At 34.5% G+C, this 24,334-nt stretch overlaps 1 protein-coding gene across 2 annotated transcripts; it reads right to left on the minus strand.

Annotated features, from left to right (window-relative positions):
* Positions 1–249: 249 nt before the first annotated feature.
* On the minus strand, positions 250–23,701 carry RB195_012798 (uncharacterized protein; the record flags this gene model as incomplete). Of its 2 annotated transcripts, XM_064202340.1 has the most annotated exons (5): positions 753–903; positions 1,424–1,568; positions 19,248–19,317; positions 23,514–23,605; positions 23,656–23,701. In XM_064202340.1, the coding sequence occupies 5 exons, from the start codon at positions 23,699–23,701 to the stop codon at positions 753–755; spliced, it is 504 nt and encodes a 167-aa protein (XP_064058222.1). The 2 variants fall into 2 exon arrangements, with proteins under 2 accessions (XP_064058221.1, XP_064058222.1); XM_064202341.1 differs by lacking the exons at positions 19,248–19,317; positions 23,514–23,605; positions 23,656–23,701 and adding an exon at positions 250–378 and having other exon boundaries at positions 840–903; positions 1,424–1,560.
* Between the last annotated feature and the right edge of the window lie 633 nt (positions 23,702–24,334).

Consider the following 24,334-nt stretch of genomic DNA (forward strand, 5'->3'; position numbering starts at 1 on the left):
TAGAATAACCGCGAACATGAGCTCGTCATCTTCGAGGATAGCAGAAAAATAGAGGAATTTTTTTCGATCACCAAAATTTTTCGGGGTTTTTTTCTGAACGCTGTTTTTGCGGCACGGCAATACCGATGCTTCGCGCAATTTTTTGGCTGTGTAACTCAAATTCGTTTGATTCGTTGGTCGAATCGTTGGAGCTATTTCAAAAAATCTAAATTTTTATGGAATTCAAGCGATACTATTCACATATTGTTACTACACAGGTGTAGCGCAGTCGGTAAGAAGTTCCGCTGTGTCTGCACCATCGATCGATGGTTCGATTCCGCCCTGGTGCCAACCAAGCCTTTCATATCTCCGAGGCCGATAAATTGGACCGGACTTGTCCTGGAGGATAAAAATACTGACCTGATACATCGGATAGCCCCCGCAAGTCATTGTATAGGCCAGTTACACGTTCGTGAACCTCAAACGATCCTGAATTGAAGTCGAACGCGGTGGCGGATCCTGAGCGGATTGGTTAACACCAGGAACTTTATCCTTTATCCTTTTATTATCCACATCTTTAGTAGTGATCACATTTTTTTAAGCTTATTAGAAATACAATGAATGATATGACGGAAGTATATTAATTAGTAAAATAAGATGCTAATGTCTGTACATACATATACAACACAATTTAAGCTTTCTCTCGAATCGTTTACAGTATTAAATTAATGAAATATATGAATTTGATTGATATATGCAGCACTAAAATTCTATTAAAAGTTCATCAAAAAAATACACAATACGTAAATAGAAAGTATTAATGTGTTGGCAGAGTTACAGTAATCCCCTGAGTAGCAAACACATATTTGACGATCATCCACACGACGACATCCGGACTCCTCCAGATGCGCTCTTCCGAAGGTCCTTAAAAAAACGGAGATGGCAAAAGCCAAAAAGCAGGAAAAAAAGAGATTTTAAGGTTTATGTGATAGTACCTGATCGGTCCACTATATTTAGATCTTCAGAGCGCAAGAGAAAAAATTCTATTCAGAAAAAAATATGCAAAAAAAATTTGCTGTGAAAAACTGTTAAATCCAAAATGTCTCCATCGAATCCTTGAATTTCACTGCCTTCGCTACTAGCGCAGGAGAAAAAGAGCGTTATTCGGAAAGAAAAATTGAAATGACTAAATAATTCAAGATCCAGATGTGAAAAATCGTTTTGTGACTGCCTCAGAAAGAGGAAACGGCTCGAATGCCTTAACCTCTGTGAGAAAATTGGTCTAATGCTGAGCTGAATACGGTATCACCGGATAAGAAACGGTTTCTCTCTCTCTCTTTCTTTTTGTGAAAACTTTTTTTTGCGTTCTTTTTTTAAATTGAAATTTGAATTTGTGAAAAAAAAAAAACTGCCAGGAGTAGATGTCAAATAATCATTGTCCCACCTAGTATCATACGGTATACAAGTGAGCGCCACTTCACGATTGTCCTCTAAATTGAACGAGGTGATCCTGGTACACGCGACGCCAGAACATTCCGCGCAGCTCGCATCCTTTTCACAGTCGGAACCTTCGAGACACATCAGGCATACTGTAATTAAAGATGGTACAGTTAAATCTATTTAGGCAAATAAAATAAAATTAATTATAATTAAAATTGAAAATTCAATCAAATTAATTAATAAAATCATGTATGGCTCAACAAAAAAGAGATATTTTCTCCATCGATTCTCTTCTCTTCTTGTTTTTCTATTTTTTTTTCTTATTTTGTCAAAAACCTCAGTTTGACCTCTTACATGTGTGAACAAATATATTTACAAATATTATGATTACAATTTATTATTATTACTACAATTTATATTTACAAATATTATGTACAAAACACTGTATAAAATGGATGAACGTATCTCATTCGCATGTTTATGGACGAAAAATCAAATGTTGTGTATTAAAATTTTTATTTATTACTATTTATTCTTTTTATTCATTGTTTTCATTTACGCGAGAGGTCCTACGACAAGGACGAGTTAAAAAATCTGCTGCTTCAGCAAAAAATTCTAAATTGCAGAAAAGTTCTCATACTTCATACTTCCATATTTTTCATATTTCATATTTCCCCATATTTTTTTTGTGTACACACAGCAGTGTAGAATTTCTTGTAAATTATAGCAAATTTGTTAAAAAGATCGATGTTAAGTACAAAAAAAATAGTTTGACTTTCACATCAAATTAAAATGCAAAATAAATTACCATTCGAAAGGAAACGTTTCGAAATATGATGGGAAATTTTTGAAACAGACGCAAGAAGATTGCAAGAAGGATAAATGATAAAACTACATACTTTGTAAAGTCGAAAATCTAGAGGAAAAAATCAATCATGTTAGAAATTTAGAGAAAAATATTGAAATAAAATATAAAATAAATAAAAAAATAAATAAAATACAAAAACAAAATATAAAATAATAAAAAACATAGAATATAAAATATAATGCATATAGAAAAATTTTTGACCAACCAAAAAAAATTAGTGGCTTCGAACTATTTTTCTCAATAGTTCGAAGCTTTCTGTAAGTAAAATGATCAAACGTGTTCTCCTTGTACTCCTTGTAGTTCTCGTGATAATAACATGTGTTGAAAAGAACTGCTTGTATCTTTTTTTTAATTTTAAAAAAATAATTTAAAAAATAAAAAAAATAAGAAAAATGAAAATGAAAAATAATTATGATTGAGGTCACCGTATTGTCATATCATGTTAACCATTTAAATTTTACTATTACCTAAGTTTGCACTTGCACTTAGGTATTATTAAGTATTATATTATTTATTAGGCTACTTATTATTATTTGTGCTTTACTCTGAACGTCGCCCCACCGTAGTAGTTTGATAAAATTGCCACTAATTTTCTTTGGTTGGTCAAAAATATTTCATAATATAATGTTTTATATTTTATTTTTTTTTATTACTATCTATTTTATTTTTAAACTTCTCTCTAAATTTCTATAATTAATAATTTTTTCTTCTAGATTTTCGGCTTTATAAAGTAGTTTTATCAATTATTGGCGTATTTTGGTTCCTACCCTCCTATACAAGCTTCTTCCTCGGCGGCGGCCCCTATTAACGTTTGGCGTTGATGGTTTCATCTGCTACATATGGAGGCTGTGCAACCGATGTCCCCGGGGGTTTGAGGTAGATGCCGCCTAATTGGCTTGGCCACAACATCATATCTTTTTATTGTTTCACTAAAACCTTAGAACCACGTTTGATTGCCTTGCTGGCTTCAGTCGTAATAGATCGATAAAGAATTACATCCACGAAGAAACAGAGCTCTCCGATGTATTTCTGGATTCTTTTTGGATTTCGCGCCAAAGCTCAAATTGCCAAGTTTTACTTCATATTGTGTTCCTAAATAATATGTTACTCATTTCTTTCCACTTTCAAAAGTTTAGAGCTCCATAAGTGAAATTTAATTTTATTATTTAATTTAATCATTTAATTTAATTGTTTTTTAATTTTACAGTCCAATTTGAGTCTCTCTGAGCCGCGGCAATAATTCGCAGTCCCGCTCAATTTTTTCTGAACTTGTGAAAGCTTAAAAAAACATAAAAAGAATTTTTTTAAAGCAGTTTGAGCTCAGCTATGTATCTACTATACGCGCAACATCTGCATGGTGAAACCTCAGAAAAACCGCACCAGATTTCCTCTTTTAAATAAACTTGACTATTTTAATAAATAGTAATAAATAAATAAATAATCAAATTTTAATAAACAGACTTGCGCAACAATGAGAGAGCAGCTTGCTCATTCGACGTGTTACGGTGTTTTGTTGTAGTTAACTAGTTAATTGAAGGCGGATTTCGCGCAGTCGGTGAAAGGTTCCGCTGCGACTGCACGAGCAATCGGTTCGATGCCGCCCTAGTGCCAACTAAGCCTTCTATCCGTCCATCACAGAAAAAGATCTTTTTTTCTATGGCCAAACAACGTTAGTTTCTGTGGCAATATCGACGCCGCAGCTTTGACAGCTATGACAAGGTAGCTCAGATTTATTCGATGTAATTTTAAAGAATCCCCGGAAGTGTTTCAGAAAATTTGAATCTCTGTGAAATTCGCACGATATTATTCACATATGGCGGGTATAGCGTAGTCGGTAAGAGATCTAAGTGTGCATGCACGATCGACCGAAAGTTTGAATCCGCCCTAGAGCCAATTAGACCTTTTACATCCTGGATCGATAAATTGGTACCAGACTTGTCTGGGAGGATAAAAACACTGATTTTTACACTTCAGCTAGCCCCGCAAGTCATTGTATAGGCCAGTTACACATTAGTAAACCTCAAACGATTCTGAATTGAGGTGGACGTGGGGGCGCATCCCAAGTGGATTGATTAACGCCAGAAACTTTATCTTTTAACATCATGAAGAGAAAAAAAAACTAATACATAGCGATTATGCGATTGGTACTATTAGGTTGGTCCAAAAGTCATTATTTCACCTATTATTTTCACGTTATTTTTTACCTCCAAAACTATGAAAAAGAGAATTCCATGAGAAGAAGAATCTCTTGTGTTTTTGGTGGGACCCCAAGGGAATGCCGTACTATGAACTGCTCTCATATGGGTACATCAAGTGACCGCTCAAGTCTACTCTTCACATCGACAGATGAAGTTCGCCTGAGGTGTGAGGAAACTTACCACGTTGCTTTACTCCCTGACAATGCCCAACCTCATGTGGTGGCAAAATTTACTCGCCAGGAAAACTTCCAACCTTTCTTGGGAACTTCTATCCTATTCTTCCACACCGCTTTTTCTCCTAACTTCGTCCCATCTGACTATCACTCAATTCGGGCACAGAGGCTACATCTACGGGAGAAAACATTCGATGATCAGAAAGTGCTGGAAAGTGAGATTTTTCACTTGGAACCTGCCAGGGATTGGTGAACTGTGCTGAAATCTAGAAAATATCCACAATTGACAGCGAAAATACATTTCATCCCTATGCGAGCAGAAATTTCAGTTAAAACGTTAATTTACCAACAAATTGCAAATCCAGGTGCAAATGGTCTTGTCATAGCCGCTAGCTAGTTACAGCTGCAGTAGAGCTAATTACATTTGCTTCACGGTTAAATTTCTTCGAAGAAAAAAAGAAGTAACTTTGAGATTAGATCCGTAATTTTTAGTGAAAAATTTGTGGCCGAAAAAAAAAACATGGCTTGGAAAAAATCCAAGCACAACCTTTAGCACTATACTGAAATCTGAACGATACATAAACCGTGAAGAACAAACAAAATCGTAAGCTATTTTTATAGATGATTTCCTGGTGATCTTATACAGAAATGACATTGCACTGTCCTATATCTATCTTAATCTTTTGGGTCAATTACAAACAGATATGAGATATATTATTATTATTATTATTATTATTATTATTATTATTATTATTATTATTATTATTATTATTATTATTATTATTATTATTATTATATTATATTATATTATATATTATATTATATTTATTATTATATTTATTATTATATTACATGATATTATTTTTGAACTTCAAAATCTGTACGTATGGAGAATATGACAAAATTCTCAGTTTCTACCTTTCTAAAATTATCCCCTGGAAGATGAAAAGAACTCCATTCAAATTCGGTTTATGTGTCGCCTGAACTCTACATTTTCTTCCTACGAAGTTATCACTGAACTGATGTTCGATTTCATGGGATTCATTTCAAACAATAAAAAAATAGATATGACTTATTTTTGGACTTTTCAGAAATGTCATTTTGCTCAAACACTTAATTGTTCTTTTTGCTCCTCATGTTTGACTTTTCCCCCTTTTAGATATAATATGCATGTCATTTAAAGCCAGTCTATCACGAAATTCACGTCCTGTGGAAACCTGTTATGTTAATTATATATATATAATTTATGTCATTTAATTGCAGTATATCACGAAATTGACGTACAGTGAAAATTTGATACGGAATATAGAGTTTGGGGTGTACATAGATTACGAATATGAGCATGGTCCCGCGCAACTTCCTATAATCGTCTTGAAAAACAGCGTGGGAACGGCGTTTGTTCTTACGAGGCACCAGAGAACGCATCACCCTTGTACACGCTCCGGTCCCCTTAGCAGTTTATTAACTGGTTTTACGTGAACTTAGGCTGCCGAGGGGACCTCATTAATTGACGTCGACCGTCCGCTCATGGACGCAGCGCGTGCACAAGAATGTAGCGTTCGCACGTACCTCGTAGGAAAAAACGCTCTTTCTCACGCCGTTTTTCGGGATAATTAAGGAGAATTGAGCGGTGCCATATTCGTAATTCACACCCCATGTACTCTATGTTTTCCATCCGATTTCCACACGAAATTCCTCAATTCCCTGATATATGTACTGCCTTTAATTAAGTGAACAAACGTAAGGCTTATAACTGCGCGCAATCCGATATGCCCTTAGCATTACGCTTAATGCTAAAATCGGCTTGGTTTGCTAAGAGATTTTAGTCGTATGTCGGTCGGTGTTAAATCGGCGTCGTCGGCTAACACCACGCAGATCATATTTCAATCCATAAATCTCGCGTTCAGCAAACATTCTCATTCTACTAAGTAATGTAGGATAGCAGTAGCTTACCATCATTCTATATATATTAATATTTAACAAAATGTAAATATAATTTAAATACAATTTAAGTATTTTAGTATTTAACTGAAGTGAGAATCGGGTAATTTGAAGCAAATCTGTAGTAATTCACTGTGGCCAACGGACTTCAAAGATTTTTTGGAAGTACAGACTTCAAAGATTTTTTGGAAGTCTAAGGTTACACTACACATACGGACACCAACTTTGAATACATTCTATTGAATATAATAATAAATGTATCAATAATATATAATAATATTTATAATAATGTGATATATATGTATAAAATAATATACTATAATAATGTAATACATATAAATCAACTTTTCCACGGTCGTAGTCTAGTCATCGTCAATTTTAGGCTGTGGTGATGAGGATAATGATAGTAATATAATAAAAATAACCAACCAACAATAAAATAATAATAAAAATGTATGAAAATAAACAAATTGTTGTGCAACACTTTGCAGAGATCCCTTTCGTTAGTGTTTCCTCATCTGCCCGCTTTGCAAGCTGGTAGAATTCTTGAAACTGAGCAAAATGAGGAAAACCAGTCAAATTAATTTCTATCTCTCCTTTCAACCATCCATTAAAAATTTATTGTTGTCGAAGATTTTCTTCTCCTCTTCCCTAAAAACAAAGAAAGAAAAGAGAGTAAGATAATCACCATTATTTACCTCATCATCGACAAACATCACGGAATTGACAGTGGCGGAACCGTAAGGATGCGAAATTAGATGTTTTCGTCGTGACTACACAGGACACACATTAACACAAAATTATAGACGACATCAATACAAGCGATCGAGCGATCTGTGAAGGTAAGACGAAACGAAGGACGAATTTAATTAAAATTATACGATTAATTAAAGCTGTTATTATTAATTATGAAACAGCTTAAAATTAGATAATCAAGAAAAAAAGAACGAAGACACCATCTTTTACATACATTCCATTTCATACAGCACATTCCTAAAAATTTCGGTGCTGTTGGAAGTGAAATCGCAGCAAAGTGATTAGCAAATCATGTTAATTTCGAATTTTTTTCTCAATTTTGCAAAAAACTCCGAGTAACTTCGTATCATTCTCCTTTTCTTTCATTTTTTGTTTTCCTCTTCCTTCTTCTTTTTTTCTTCTTTTTTTCTTTGATTTCCACTATTGTTTTGCTATTTTTCAAAAATAGCCCACAGTCTGTGAAGACGTCGAAGATCATTTAAATGAACTGGGCCAGAACTTTCAACCGGAACGCTGTATGCATGCTCTGGAACTACGGGGCTGCAAAATCCACATTATGCATTGTTTTGCACTACATATTCCCTGAAACGCCTTTTGCAAGAAATATAAAGTCACAGCAGTGTTAGGAAGAAACAGGTGAATTCTCAGGACATCTAATGAAAACAGTGGAAAACTCATTTAAACTCGTAGGAGCGGCGGTAATTGCTTTGTTGAATGTGTGGTTGGTCGATTCTAAGAAAAACCTGGCTTCATTACTGAGTTAAAAGTTCTCAAAAGGCTCGAATCCGTAACGAGCGGTTTTCTTGTTGTATTTATAAAACAAAGCTAAATAAAAACAAAATAAACGATAAACTAAACAAAATTAAAGACGCCTTTTCTTACACATTTTGCATAAAAGAGATCCGATGAATGAATCTAATGAATAAAATAAGTAAATAAAAAAATCTAGCAATCAAATCATTTTTCTGCTTTTGAAAACACCAAATAAATAAATAAGAAAATAATAATAAATAAATAAAACTCATTAAAAAAGACTAAATAATTAAATAATTTAAAAAAATTAAATAGAAAGAAAGTAATAAATGTAATAATAATAGTAATAATAATGTAATATAAATAAATATAATAATCAAATCATCATAAATCATAGAATAAACATCACAAATCTTTTTTTCCCAGGTTCTATGACGTCATTTACCTTTCCGGAACTTGAATGTCTATTTATTTAAAAATGTGCACCTCTTCTTGTTTTTTATTCGACATTTCGAAAATGGGATTAAGATGGGCAAGGAAAAAGTAGAATTGACCAATTTAAATACACTAATTGTTTTTATATTACTATTTTTTCATTTGGCAAAGATGTCGTGAAGGAAGATGTTTATTTGTTGTTCTAAAAACGAGAACATTGCTCTATTGTTGCGGCTCCAGTGAGAATCCTAATATTCTATTCATTTATATAAGTAAACTTATTATTAACATTTATTATTTTCTTTTTGTTCAATTATTTAGTCCTTTTTATTCGGTTTTGTTTATTTGTCATTATTTTCTTATTTATTTATTTATTTGGTGTTTTCAGAAGCAGAAAAATGACATGAAGTGTCCTTAAATCACTTATAATTGCTATTTTCTTATATTTGTTATTAATTAGTATTTAATTAGTTTATTTATTTAGTGTTTTTTTATTTTATGCATTTGTTTATTATTATTTTCTTCTCGTTTATTTATTTGTTATCTTCAGAAGCAGAAAAACGAGTTGAAAGATACTTGAATCCAGTTTTTGACCTATTTGAGTCTTCATTTCCAAGCTAGAGTACGGTATTACATCGGAGCACTGCAAAGATAATTTTCCAGTGTGTTTCATCCCCTGAGGGTAACCGCACTCAGCGGTCCCGCCGTGAAAACGAAGCCGGAGGTAGCTGTCGTGTCATTTAGTTGTCACCGCAGACGAATGAATTCTATTGAATTCGTTCGTTTGTTGTTTTCCAGTAATGGATTTGTAGCAGAAATCCAATATACCTCCAAATTGAGGTCTATAGCGCTGATATTTCGCTCTCATAATCAAAGGGCAGCCCTCATGGCCCACTTTTCGATTATTTTTATCCTATATATATCTCCTAAGGTGGTATCAATTCCAAACCATTAGCTTAGCGTTTTTTTTTCACAAATAGGGCACGAAATTTCCGGATTTTTCCACCATGAACAGAGTGAAATACAATGGATTTCACATAAAAATCGGTCCCAAACTTGATTTGTATAGTCCCCAATTCGAAAATAATTGCGAAACACAAGAAAATGAGTGGTCCAAAACACATTGCTTCCGGTAAAATTGAATTAAATTTGAAATTAGAATTCTGAACCAGCAGTTAATTAATATGCTATTACTGTATCTTGCATTTTGCAGCTGTACTCGCAAAATGAATATCATGTGTTCTATTAAGTTGACGCATAAGTAATGGTAATTAGTAATTAGTAATTTCTTTTTTTTTCTTGAAATTTAAACTCATTCAACTCATGCAAAGAAAAAAGAGTTTAGCATTGCGTGACATGCTATTTGAAAAGAGCATTTCTTCCTCTACAAGATACAATTTTTGGATTCTTTAATATCTATTTGATTTTGGTAAATTTTTTAAATAATATTAGAACTACTACTTTTAAAACCATAATAATAATAATACTATTAAAATACTACTAAACAATTTATAGAGCCAGCCGGAAATGAAGATATCGGGGATTCACAGGCACCAAAAGCACTTCTCCTAGTACAAAATTAAGAGCGATAGTAAATCCGATTAAGATTCTTGCATATGAAATTTTGTTTTCCTTGATTTTCCTGAGTAATATTATTTCAATTTATTAATATTTTATTTTAACCTTTTATCTCTTGTTTCTTTCGTTATTATATTTTGTTACTTTTATGTATTTTTATGTACTTTTTGACTCCTTGCTTTTTAAAATCTCCCCAACGTCAATGTTTTAAAAATGTCAAAGGGTTTTTCAAATACTGTTTCGGAAATTTGGAAATCCACTAAATAGATTAGTTTGAGCACTGATGAAGGGCACTTTAGGCGTTGCTTGAGCTCCACTCATTTAGGCTTTTTTTTTCAAAATTTCGCTCAGTAACACAGTCTCAAGAAATTCTAATACATATATAGGTACTAAATGTTATCAAAAAATTAAATCTAAGAAAAAATAGGAAGAAAATTGATATCTGCAACCTCTATCAAAGGAACAGAACACCGCCCTCGATATTTCCACTAATTCCATCCTGGATAATGCCTCCACTAACGTATTCTGATGCTAAAAATATTTTTCTCGGCCTTAATTCTTCCGAAAGAGCGCTCACGACAAAGCCCGGGGAATATAATCGAACTTGTTCTTCTTTGTTGATAGTCCGTTCGTCACTAACTTCGCTAACGGACGGATGGACGGACGGACGGACACTGCTGCGGCGGCTGCTGACGACAGACACCGCCAGTAATTACAAGCTATTCTCACACAGTAGTCACTAACAGCAGCAGCATCGCAAGCAGCAGAAGCACACGCTTCAAATAACCGCCTCAGGCAGTCAAAGTATCCGAATTTCGTATAACTATGTAGTGTAAGAAGAGTTGAAACGCCTTGAAAGATTTATTTATTTATTTAACTTTGATTTCTTACATCTTCGTTATTATATTTTACTATTCCTATATTTGTTTTTTCAAGCTTTTTTTTATTTTGTTTTAATTTTCACTCGGTAACACAGTCCCAATAACTTCTAACAAAAATACAGAGACTAAATGTTATGAAGAAAAAAATCTCAGAAAATCTAAGACTTTGAGAAGCTTCATGGCCTCTCGTCAAAACTTAGATATTTTTCAGGAATTTTGCAGAGTTATCCCGTTGAAGTGGAAACATTCGTTATATTGCAACATTTTTCAACGTCGCTTAAATAAATGCTGCTTAAATACTTGATAAAAAATGATTAAATTTCAACAATAACATCTTATTAAATTAGTTCACATTCTTAAACGATCGAATTTTTCAAAAACATTCACATTCTTAAACAATCAAAATTTTTTTCGAAGAAAAAAGACGCGAATCGGAATTTGAAAAAAAAAACATTCTAAATTATTACTCTTATTTTTAGGAACGAATTATTAAAATTCAATCTTTGAATCATATTAAATTAATCTATGTTCTTAAACAAGCGTAATTTTCAAGAAAATAATTACTAAAAATTACAAAAAAAGTTTAGCTAAGGTTGTTCAGCATGTCTTTAACATGTCATAGTTAGATAGTACATTCTTTCGTTCGTACTGCATACACGCATTACCGACGCAGAATCAAACACGTATCATAAAATTTTATGAAATTTAAACGTACCATGAAAGCGAAATAAAAGATTTCCTAAGAAACCGGATATGAAGTCAGAGGAAAGAAAGAAAGAAGAGAAAGAAGAGAAATTGATCTCATGATGATGATATCTTTTGTTTTGTTGAAAAAATGAGACAGGAATTGGAATTTTAAAAGACTTTTAAAAGACTAACTCCTTAAATTACTAGTCTTATTTCTGAAAAAAAAAACTTGTTAAAATTAAATCCCAAAATCCCACTTAATTAATTTGTATTCTTAAACAATCAAATTTTTAATTAAATATCGATATGATCCATCATGATTTGCAGTCTTTAGCACTTTGATACGGTTTTTTTTTACATATCCGCCGAGTGGGACCACGGGCATTTTTTTCTCCACAATTTTCCCACTGTATCATCGGACTATGTTCCGAAAAAAATGGATCACAGAGCTTATTAAATATCTAATAACTCTATAAATTTTGTACTAGGTATAGAAGGATTGGACTAACTTTCCCTTTTGAACAAATTCCTGTGCGTTGATGATTAGTTGATGGCGTTACATTCAAAAATACAACAAACGCCTCATATATTCTTATTTGAGCTGATGAAGTATCTAAGTATCTCATAATCATTTTTTTTCATGATGCTCCATCACAACATCATCGGAAATTGTCTCATGCACGGCAAAATAATGTCAGATTGCTTTGCCGTTTTAATAATAATAACAACAGGGATTCTTGGAAGCTATGCATCTGAATAAATTAAGTTTTTAATAAAACAAATAAAATAACAAGATAGAGTATTAATAGTAATAATACATATAATAATAATAATAATAATAATAATAATAATAATAATAATACTAATACTAATACTAATAATAATAATAATAACCAGGATTCTTGAAAGGCATGTATCTAAATAAGTTTTTAATAAAATAATAACAAAGAAATGAGCTTTACCCATTGCATATTCTTCGTCTCAGTAGTACACTCAATTCCAAAAAAATATGTGAATAATATATAAAAATATATAAAAAATAAAAAATATAAATAAAAATGTATGTAAAAAATACAAAAAAAAATTGTGACTATTCGAGTTCCCTAATACATTTGAATGGGAAAAAAACCGATTAATTAACTCGAATTCTGGGCGAAAACGAAAAAAAAAGTTAAGAAAAATTTTACCGTTTTAGGCAAGACATATACGTAAATGTGTGTGTCTCGGCTAGTTGGATTTGGTTCTGGACTTGTGAAAGCTGCAATTATATTGGTACATTGCTCAGCTATATCCCCAACTAAACTTTGTGGATGTTTTGAATTTTTCAGGATGACGTACAGGGAAATATCCGTAATTCGTAACCTCACAGATAGCTGGCCAGGAATTCCTAAAGGGTTCCTAGGAGCTCCTAAGATAAATGCATGCAACATTCTTCTTCGATTCACGTAGTAAACGCTATTGCTCGAGCAGCTGAATTATGGATAATTGCGCCGCAATGCAGTAATCACAATTGTAAATACTATAATACTTCTCTATACAATGCCTCAGAGGAATCATAAAACACTCAACGACAAAATCCGTCACTTATTTGAGTTTTGAATTTTTGTACACTAGGAGATGAAACAGGGGAAAAAAAAAGAAAATTCAGGAAACAAATGTCCTAAACAATGACGAGACAACAGCGTTCAAAATGGATGTCAGATCACGATTTTGACCAAAAAAACACTTATGTTCTAGTCGCCTAAAGTGAATTTATTTAATTCTAATAATAGTTTATTTTCGTATTATTATTATTTATATTTGCATTTATATTTATATTTATATTTATTATTATTATTATTTAACTTTAATTTTAATTTATTTTCGTCATGCTTATTTAGTTCCCAAGCCACTGAAATTTTTTCTAAAATGTTTACATAAGAGAATTTAAGGGAGCGTAGAACAGATAATAATAAAAATTTCAGGACAGAGCGTTTATACTTTGTAAGCATAATATCTAGGAATTTCATCCGCTTAGCGAGACAAAAAAAAATGTTGCGGTGAAAACACAAAAATATCAAGTTTAAGATGCATCAATTTACTACAATAAAATAAATAGTGCGATAATATAGCAAATAATATAACAAAATGAATTAATATAATAAACAATGCAAAAATATAGTAAGTAATATAATAAAAAAAATAGTAATAATAATATTTAATGTAGAATTTTAACCCTCCCCTCTGTCCGGTGGTCCTTATGTTCACTGGTATAATATAATAATATTAGTACTTTAATAAATAATATACAATAATATATCAAATAATATATCAATAAAAGTTTAAGGAATAAACCATGCAACAATGTTGCAAATAATATAAAAATATAACAAATAATACAACAATGTAGTAAATAATATAACAATATAAACCAATATGGCAAGTATGACATAATTTGATGTTTTTTTTCACAAAACTTTTCCTCTGCTATAAAAAAAACCTTTTAATGCAATTGCTTCTAAATTATACAGCGCATTGCAGGCGCTTTCTCAACGATCGACGGAGGTGCGATAGGGGGGAGCCGGACCCTTCGCTGGTGAAGGGGTTTAGCTCATGAGGTGCAGCTCAAGTGATGAGGATCCCATCGCCAACCGTCCAAAAGTGAAAAGGGTCCCATCGCCAACCGTCTAAAAGTGAAAGGGGTCCCATCGCCAACCGTCTAAAAGTGAAAGGGGTCGGAGTACCGGCTCCGGTTTTCCCGTTTATGGCTATGGATACTCATGCACTACCTGGAAAGCGCCGGCTGACTGATTCCTAGAATAGCTGAATAGTGAGTGCATGGAAAAATATTCAATAAATGAAGTGAAGCCAATTCCGTTACTTCTTCGAACCCATCGTCAGAAAGAACGGGCACCCGGAGAGATGCCTGGATGTATTTTGCAGGTGTCCTGCTCCAAGATCTTCCGAAGGCAACGTGACACGAAATTGACGTGGTCTTGGGACCTTCCCACGAATAGAAGATGAAAGTAGAGGTGTAGATCACAAACGTGAACTTTGATCCATCTTCTGTTGATTGTTCGCTCACTCGCAGATACGACGCCAAAGCCTGCTTTCGGAGACGTGACACGTTGTTAGGTGCTATGTAGTGACAGGTCGTCATAAGGCGTCTTGTAGGGATCATTCGTACAACAAGCGGACAAGGGTATTTTCTTGGGGACTGAGGAAATTTGAGGCTCACCGCGCTAATACTTACCTAATATACCAAAAATAAATAGTAAAAAAAATAATAATAAAATATAATAACATAAAATAAATATAATAATAAAATATAATAATAAATTAAAAACTAAGATAAAATTAATAATAAATAATAAACTAATGATAATATATATTAACACTATTTAATACATACAAATTCCAACCCCACCCTCCCCCACCTCTATCCTTTCCTCCGGAAAGATCCCAACATCGTAAATTTCGTGATACACTTCGTTAAAGGTACAAGAATGCAAATGAATCATTCATTGGAGAGTGTCCACGACAAAAAAACGAACAACAGCAATCGCCGAACGGAAAGCAGTTATTATTCCGAGAGAATATTTCAAAGACTTCAAGACTTCCATCCATCCATGGTGGAAATTTGTAGCTCTATATGGAAAACATGCTCATTTTGTTGCTATAAAATGGCACGATTAGAAAATAGTATTGAGACGATTGTATCTGCCACCTTTCCAACGCTACAACGTGGTCCCGGGTCCCGTAGTGGTCCCCTCTATAAAATTATTACATACACGACGGATGCATCCACTGCTCGCTGAGAAAGTACCTATCGTTGTCCCCGTCATTGTTTGTCGACTACTAATTTAAAATTTTTTATAAGTAGTTTTATTTATAATTATAATTGTTTATTATTTACTGATTTATAATTTTATTATATTTTTTTAGAATTTTATTATAATTCTGTTTTTTTCTTGAATCTAACTATTATTTTTGACTTTTACTATTACTATTTTTATTCTATCTTATTGACTATTTTAATTCAGTCTATTAGAAACAGGTAGCACAGATACACTTAAATTTCTGGCCAGTTAGTTCATATTTGATTACGGTGCCTATTTTCACGGATTTGTAACATAACTCTGGATTTGTAGTCTACTTTTACTTACTTTACTACTTGGGTCACCTTTTCTCTGTTTTGAGCTGGATGGAGGAGGGCATGCAAGAATAAACCGTTTAGAGGCTTATAGCATCCATTAGGGCCGTACGTCAACGCGCTGAAACAGAATTATGCAGAGAAAGAAGAGTGATTAAAGGCAGTTTACGACGAGTGAGGACAATATTGGGCTTTGTCCACGTAAAGAAAAAGTTAATGATGTACATCGTGAGTGCGAACGCGATCACACTCAATCTCCAATCCCTCCTAATAGTCCTAGAAGTTGGCGTGGGAACGGCCTCTCTGATCGAATTTCCCTACGAAACACCTATCGACACCTGTCACGAATGCTGGACGCAGTCACTCGCACCACGTGTCACGTAAGCGGGGCGAGTGGAGAATCAACGGGTTGCTAACGCTGTGCCTGTACCTCTCCTGCTAGCTGACAGATGCAGCGCGCGTATGCTTGCGCTCATATACATGACTCGTTGTTAGATGCCTCGTTAGAGAATTCGATCAACAAGACCGTTTCCCACGCTCTTTTTCAGGATAATTAAGGAGAATTGAGCGTGATCACGCTTAAAGTCGTGATCCATACAGCTACCTCTATCGTTTGGTGGAGAGATCCTGATATCGTCGTCGTGTTCGGAGAAGGCTTCACCTAAGAGCCATCAGTGCTTCAGATGGTCTCTCCACGTCTCACACACTATTTCTACTGCAGTGAGTGAGTGAGTGAGTGAGTGATATTTCCTTCGGCAACAATCTGTTACGCATGATGGGCCGGCAGAACTCGCCAGCGTACGTTCGTCGTCAACGTTTTCGAGAACTCGTCCTCGTCACTCGTTCACTCCCAGCACACGACCCTGGGAGGTGGAGGAGTTCCTTAGGCATGTTGGCCTAGGGGCCCAGTGTGAGATAGCAGAATAGGTAGAAGAAAGAGATTACTTATATTATAATAATATATATATAACAATATTAAATACAATAAATATGATATGACGAATAATAATAGTGAATATTCATAATAAATAATAACAATAGATTACGAATAATAGTAAATTATTGTAAAGATAATAATAAAGGATGAAAGGATAAAGTTTCTGGCGTTAATCGATCCGCTTGGGATGCGCCCCCACGTTCACTTTAAAATAGTAATAAAAAAAACAATAATAAAATAAAATATGATATATATGATGAGAATATAACATATAATATATAAAAAATAATAGTATAATAATTAGTAGTAATGAGTAGTAAATATATAATGTATATAATAATACGTATAGCAGTACATATGAAAAAGTTCTTTGTATTCGTATTTCCACAATGGGACCGTTCTTTCCCATCAATAACAAATTTCTTAGCTGTTGCTTGTGTTTCGCGCTTGAATTCTCAGCAGCAAAAAAAAGAAATGAAATTGAAACCGAAAAAGAAGAAAACCCTCTTTTTTGATAATATCCTGACTTTTTATTGCATTCAGAAGAAGTATGGATCTGTAAAATAATGGAATACACTGATTTCGTCCACATTAAGTTTTTGGATTCTCTGGCTATCATAATTTGTTAGTGAGGATATCGTACTGTGAACGAAACGGATATGGTAAAGGAGGTAAAAGGGAATCACTGGACGTTATAACTCAAACTAAATAAAAAATCCAGATAAAGCATTTAGTTATGGGGGAATTCCTTTTTTGGATAAATTAAATATTTAAAGGATTGTGTACTACTTTTTAAACGGTACCAAGATTGTTATTGATCTTTATTTAAAGATCTTGTTAAATATTTAAAGAATATCACAAAAAATGCATTTAATTGGCTGAAAACTCAAATAAGACGGATAAACGTGAGTTCACGAGAACAGTTCTCTATGGATTCTATGGTTCATGAGGGAATTCCACAAAATCCTTAACTATTTTAGAGTTTGCTAGGACTTTTCCAATTATTCTCTCTTCTAATTTTTCCAAGTAAAGTGAAACTAAATGAACTAAATGCATCATAGATCTGTCCCGTTATACTCCAGTGGAAAAATTTTCAACCACTCCTCCTTGGATCCTTGAATTATGGCTGGCTGTGACTGTGATGGCACGCTTCGTTTGACTGGTTGAAGTAACGTTAGAGCAGCCTTCTCAAGTAACTTCACCGAACCACTTCAGTTCCGCACCACTACCTAAATTATTCATCCACAGCACAGCACAGCCACCGCGCTGCCTCGTTCCCTTAGAGAAGTTTTGAGGAAAAGGTAAAAAAAAAGGAAAGAAAAAGGAAAAATTATCTGATATCGCTACCAATAACCACCATCATTTAAGCGTACGTGTACTTTGCATCAATAGTTCTTTTAAAATCTCATTCGTTGCGAGAACAACATTCCGCCGCCCGCAACAGGAAAACGGTAATTACGAGCGAATTGTGTGAATTGTCACCTAAAGCGTAAGGCTCCGCTTATGTTTTACATCATTTATTTATTTATTTATTGAAAATCCCTGCAGGTGTGCCATAAAACGAAAAAAAAAAACAAGATGGAACAGAGCTCACTAGAATTTCGCCTGAATTTTACACAGAAAGACTGGCTTTTCAAGGCATGAGGGGTGACTTTTGAAATTATTTCATTTTGAAAAATAAGAGGTTCGAATCACTTCACGCTTCACTCAGTCAATGATTTGATCTTGGTTTTTTTGGCCACACTCAGAGATAATCCCGAAACTCTTCATCTAATCAATAACTAGCAATTTAATTTATCTAAGAAATTAATTTGATTAAATTACTTTATTTAATATTTGGTTGTTTGTTTTTGGTGCTTTCGAGCTGAATGCAATTGAAAAATTGCTTTAATTAAAAAAAAATAAAGAAAGAATTAGTCCAAAAAACCTCAATGACTACTTTTACTGATGAAATCGAGACCACGTTGTGGAAAAATAAGCTAATCTCAGCAGGTGAACACATTTTCTTTGAACAAAAAAAAAGATTTCAAGGCAAAATCTCCAGGAAATCTTTCAGGAAAAAAATCTCTGAAAAATTCCTCGACTACACTATCTTTGCACAAGAAATCTGGAATACTATTCTTTTGTTCCTCGGAATCTCAGATATTCAAGAATCCAAGCTTATGTTCAATACCGGTAGAAAATAAGAGGATGAGAAACCCCCTTCAACCAGAAAAAAAATAGTTGTGAAATTTTCGTCATACGTAGGATCTATTTCTTTTCGTTCTCCAGCAGCAGTCACCTCTCCCTTGAAGGAAAGGAATCCACCGTAAACTGCTTGAACGTCAAGAAGTTTTGTTGATTTTAGTGAAAGTGCACCGATTTTTTTTCACGTTTTTTTTTTCGTTTTTTCTTCTCTTTCTGTGAAATCGTACATATTGAGTGGTTGTCCTAGTTTGTATCAACTCTGGGAAAATAAAATGACCAGGAAAAAAAAACCGTTTACTAACAGCTGTGAGATGTTTGAGCGTGTTCCATTAGTGAAATCAAATAACAGAGAGTAGTCGGATGTGTAGAAGTCTGAAGACATTTCATTAAATTAGAAAAAAACCCATCTCTTTCCCAAGAATGAAAAAAACATCGAGAGGATAGGAGGGAAATGAGACAAGTTAAGTGAAAACTTGTGACTTGCGGTAGGTCCCAGCGCGATACGAAATGAGAAATTCTTGGCGAGAGAAAAAAGAACACTTGTCGTTTATTTTTTGTTATTTTGAATAATTTTTTGCTTTTCAAAAATTCCTCTCTTCTTTTTCAAAGCTAAAATTAAAAAAATGTAAAAATAAATAGTAAATACACCATAACAATAAATACAAAATAATAATAATAATAAGTAATAAATGCACTACAAAAATATTTTAATATTTGATCGACTCTTTGCGACTTTTACGGATACCACGACCGAATCCGTTCTACAACAGCAGAGAAAAAAAAAGAATGGATGAGTTTAGAAGCAATAATAAGCAGAAGGGAGGGAAAGAAGGAATGAAGGAAGGAATGAATGAAGGAGTGAAGAAATGAAGGAAGGAAAAGAGGAATAAAGTGAAGTCAAAACTAATATTGTAAGACTTCCCCTCCCCCGTATATGGCATGTGACTTAGGAAACAATATTACATTCGGATAGCTGTCAGCTGATCCTGAAACATCTTTGAAAACCATCCTGTTCTGAGAAATAACCTCCTATTTGCAGAACAATTCGAAGGAATTAATTAGAATTCAAAGCTGCACAGTTTCCTCCAAATGATGGGCACAGATTTTCAATTTTATTTTTGTTTTTCCCAGAAAAAAAGAACATTTTCTTCAAATTAATACTGTCAAACGACACCTGTCCTACACCCCCCCCCCCCCCCAAAATTCTTGAATGCTTCAAATACTCTTGACTTCATATACGAGGAATGGCTAGGATTATCTCAAATGTCAACCTCCCTCCTGCCTCTTCATTTAGGGACGAAAGCAACTAATTTCTGCAGCAGTACACTAATGAAAGTGAGTTTTTACAGAGTGTTAGAGACATCCATACTGAGCTGAGCATGTGATGAATTTTCGGAAAGCAACCTAGGGAGTTCTTTCCTAGGATGCTTAATGCTTTCAATGGATTGAAAATAGATCCTCGGCCAAACGGAATAAAAAGTAAAAAATTAGGAAAAAAATTAAGAAAAGAAAATACTATAATAGAAGTAGAAATTGAAGAGTGGAAGAAGTCTGTTTCAGGAAGTGGATAACTGGTATTCTCTGGGAAGGCGAGGCAAAAAGTAAAAAAGGAAGAAAATATGTAGGAGAAAATGAACATACATTCGATGATTTCATGGAATTCCTATGGTTCTCTCGAGATAAAACCACTATTAGAAATTCTTTGAATCAAGAAAAATTCCAGAAATTCGCTCTAGTATTGCTGAAGGCGTTATCATCTGCCCTCAGGATGAACCGAAGATATTTCTTCAATCCTATTGTCGTCAACTCCACAAAATCCATCGCCTTCGGTGGTGCTCGTATAATAATTTGAAGAAACTGTTATTTCTAACATGATCCCCCTATCTCTTCGATCTACTATAAAGAAAAAATAAATATAAATTACTGAAGAAACGCACTTATCTAGAAAAAAAAAACTAAGGGCCTCCATTGGTAAACAATATCAATTTAAGTGCAATCCTCTTAAGTGCAGTAAAATGAAATATGAGAAGAAAAATAGAAATAAAGCTCCAGGGGGAGACTAGGAAAATATTTAGAAATATTAATTGATGGGTTAATTATTTGTGTATGATTTTGTTAATTATTTAATTATTGTATAGATGATATTGTTACGGATTTAATTGTTGGTAAGCTTGAAACAACGAGGACCAGAAAATATAAATACCAAAAAAATATATAAATAAACAAACATAAAATATATATTAAATAAATATATAAATACCAATGTCGAGGTTTTAAGAAGGGAGAACATGAAGATTCTTGAACAAGCAGATTTTTTTCTAAAAATTTTTTTCTGTCCACTCTATGTAGATGGAAAGATTCATCCACTCACCTGTCGTGGATAACATAGCGAAAAAAATCAAAGAGATAGTTTGGGGTCCCATACAAGGTCATAGTTCGACCATAAGTAGTCCGGGGGAATTCGGATGCAACACTAATAATCGCCAGTAACGTTAAGTAGAAGAGCCGGCTAGCCAGCGCAGTTAGCGGCGAGTCACTGGCCAGGGGTGGGGGGCGGCGGATTGTGAGGGGGACACCACCGGATAGGCGGAGCCCAGTGCTGATTAACTGCTCGTTCTCTCTTCACTCACTAGTCGAGCCGATTATTTACAGCGCAACTCATCGTTACTCGTCACTAGTAAAAATCATCAGCAATCCTGATTGGTAGATCAATTAGAAATAAAACAAAAATTTCATCCTAAATTCCTCAATTTAATCCAGAAAATCTGATTTTGTTTTGAGATTTTTTTTGGAATAAGTTCAATTCATTGTTATTCACAAAGGGCAGGTGTAGCGCAGTAGGTAAGAGGTTCCACTGCAATTGCACGATCGGTAACCGATGGTTCGAAACCGCCTCGGAGCCAACCAAGCCTTTCATTCCTCCATTCATTAAAGGATTTTTTTTCGATAGTCAAGCAACGATAATTTTTGTGCCCACAATATTGGTGCCTTAGTAAACTTTGTGATAGGATAGCTCCGATTCATTTGGTGTAATCTTAAAGAATTCCTGAGTATACGTCATAAAATCTAAATTTTTATCATTTTTACAAACTTTCCCCCATATTAAGCACATAGGACGGGTGTAGCGCAGTCGGTAAGAGGTCTAACTATGTCTGCACGATCGGTCGAAGGTTCGAATCCGTCCTAGTGCCAAACAAGCCTTCCATCCCGCCATCGCAGAAAAAAGGATTTTTTTATTGATGACCAAACAATAGTAACAACAATTACGACTGTACAGGGGCGGTTGTAGTGTTGCGGTTAGAGGTTCCGCTTAATGCACAATCGATCAGAGGTTCGAGTCCGCTCTGGTACTAATCAAGCCTTTCATCCCTCCGTGGTCGATAAAGTGGTACCAGACTTGTCTGGGAGGGCAGAAACACTGACTTCACACATCGGCTAGCCTCCGCAAGTCATTGTGTGGGCCTGTTACACGCTCCTAAACCCCAAACGATTCTGAATTGACCTGAACGCGGTGCCGGACCTGAAACGGATTGAGGTCCCCTTATCCTTATGTACCATTTTCGAGTAAATGTACCAGTCAGCCGTACTGGTAAACAGTCAACAGTATATATGTCTGGGAATTCTCAAGGGATCAACAGACACCCTACATGACCAACCGCCCGTGTTTGATGAATTGCTATCACGGCTATTCGCCTTAAATGAAAAAAACAACATCTTAATCGACAATTCCCCCCTACACAAGTCATTGTGTCATATAATTAATTCCGACGATTTCGAAATGGCGCATAACAAACGAATTGGTGCCCTGCACTTTATCATTTCATGCTTTAAATACTAATTTTCCTTAGAAAAACAAGCGCTTGAATGTTCTGCAAAATTTTTTCCATTAACGATTTGAAATCATTTGAAGAGAATATACTCAGTTCCTCGACGATTCTCGTCCATACTCTTCTCATTTTTATTTATTTATTCATTTATTTATTTATTGAAAACACCTGCAAGTGTGCCATAAAACCAAAAAAAAAACAAGATGGAACAGAGCTCACTAGAATTTCGCCTGAATTTTACACAAAAATGTCAAAAATTGCTAAATGCCGTTCTGAAAATGTTGAAAGATACCCCGAAAAGCCGAAATGTTGGCCGCTAATAAAGAACGATCAATACCTATCTTGGATCAATACCTACAGCTGAAACCAATCAATCAATAGCTACATGTTCAAAGTGCCAAGATTCAAGGACAGTCGGACCTGGTCGATACTGTTTGAAAAAAAAAAATTTCTTTCCTTGCAATTTTTTGATTCTAATGCTCATACTTCTAAGAATACATGAAAAAGTCCCATAAATAGCCTATCACATTTTTCAGGCGCTCACTTGAGGATTTTTTGCTCACTCTTCCTGATTGCATTTGAGACGAGTAAAGGTCCTGATTCCAAAGTTTGGACCACCTAGAGGATCTTAGCTCTTAGGACCTATTTTAAAAAAATTCCTTAAGGGAAGCACAGACATACGTACACACTTATTGAAACACGTAAACAACCAACACACGTGATTGGCTCGCTATCACTCACAGTAGGATCAGAACGGCAGGAAGAAGCTCCCGTAGGTTTTCGAACATGCCTCCGATCATGCGTTGCCTGAGCAATTAGCGATGAAGCGTGTCCTGTGGAGATTCACCGTGAATACCCTACCTAAACAGCCGATTCTACTTACGTACCGGTGACCATACGCTGGATACCCCAGCTAGGATACACTTCATGAGCTACTAAATTAAAATTCTAGGAATCAAGAGAATCAGGCACATCTTCTGGAGTTTTCCGATGAACGTCTTAAAGGGGAAATATTGTGATGTAAGGTGATCTCAAACTTGTAACCGTTCCAGCATCAGAAGACCACCTAAGAGGGTCGTTTGTGTCATTGTAAACGACTGGAGCGCGGCTTCGTCGAGGTATGTTTGCGTCTCACCGGACACATCCATCAGGTACGCAGCATCTCAGAGGGACTCGCAAAAAAGCGCACGGAAACCTTCTTAACATTCCCTGGATTTCAAAAAAAAAAACAGAAGCCTATGCGATTGCGTAAAAATGACCGAACTCGCTCGAGGTGGGACCCTTGACGACCACAACTAGGAGTGCTGAAGTGAATGGGCCTACGTGGACCGCAACGCCTACGCAGTATCGCCAGACTTCAGCAATAGAATTCTCTAGCATGTGCGATCAAATCAAAATGTGCGATCAAAATCAAAAATCAATCGATGTGCGCGGAGTTTGTATGAATTCACACATCATTTTAAGTGGAGCAAGAAATCACCTATTACAGTATTCATATTTTAAAAAAGTGATTCATAATCCATACGAAAATATCTGTCAAAATCAAAATTATCTATTTGGTT

This window comes from Necator americanus, chromosome V (genome assembly GCF_031761385.1).
Source record: "Necator americanus strain Aroian chromosome V, whole genome shotgun sequence".
Lineage (NCBI taxonomy): Eukaryota > Metazoa > Nematoda > Chromadorea > Rhabditida > Ancylostomatidae > Necator > Necator americanus.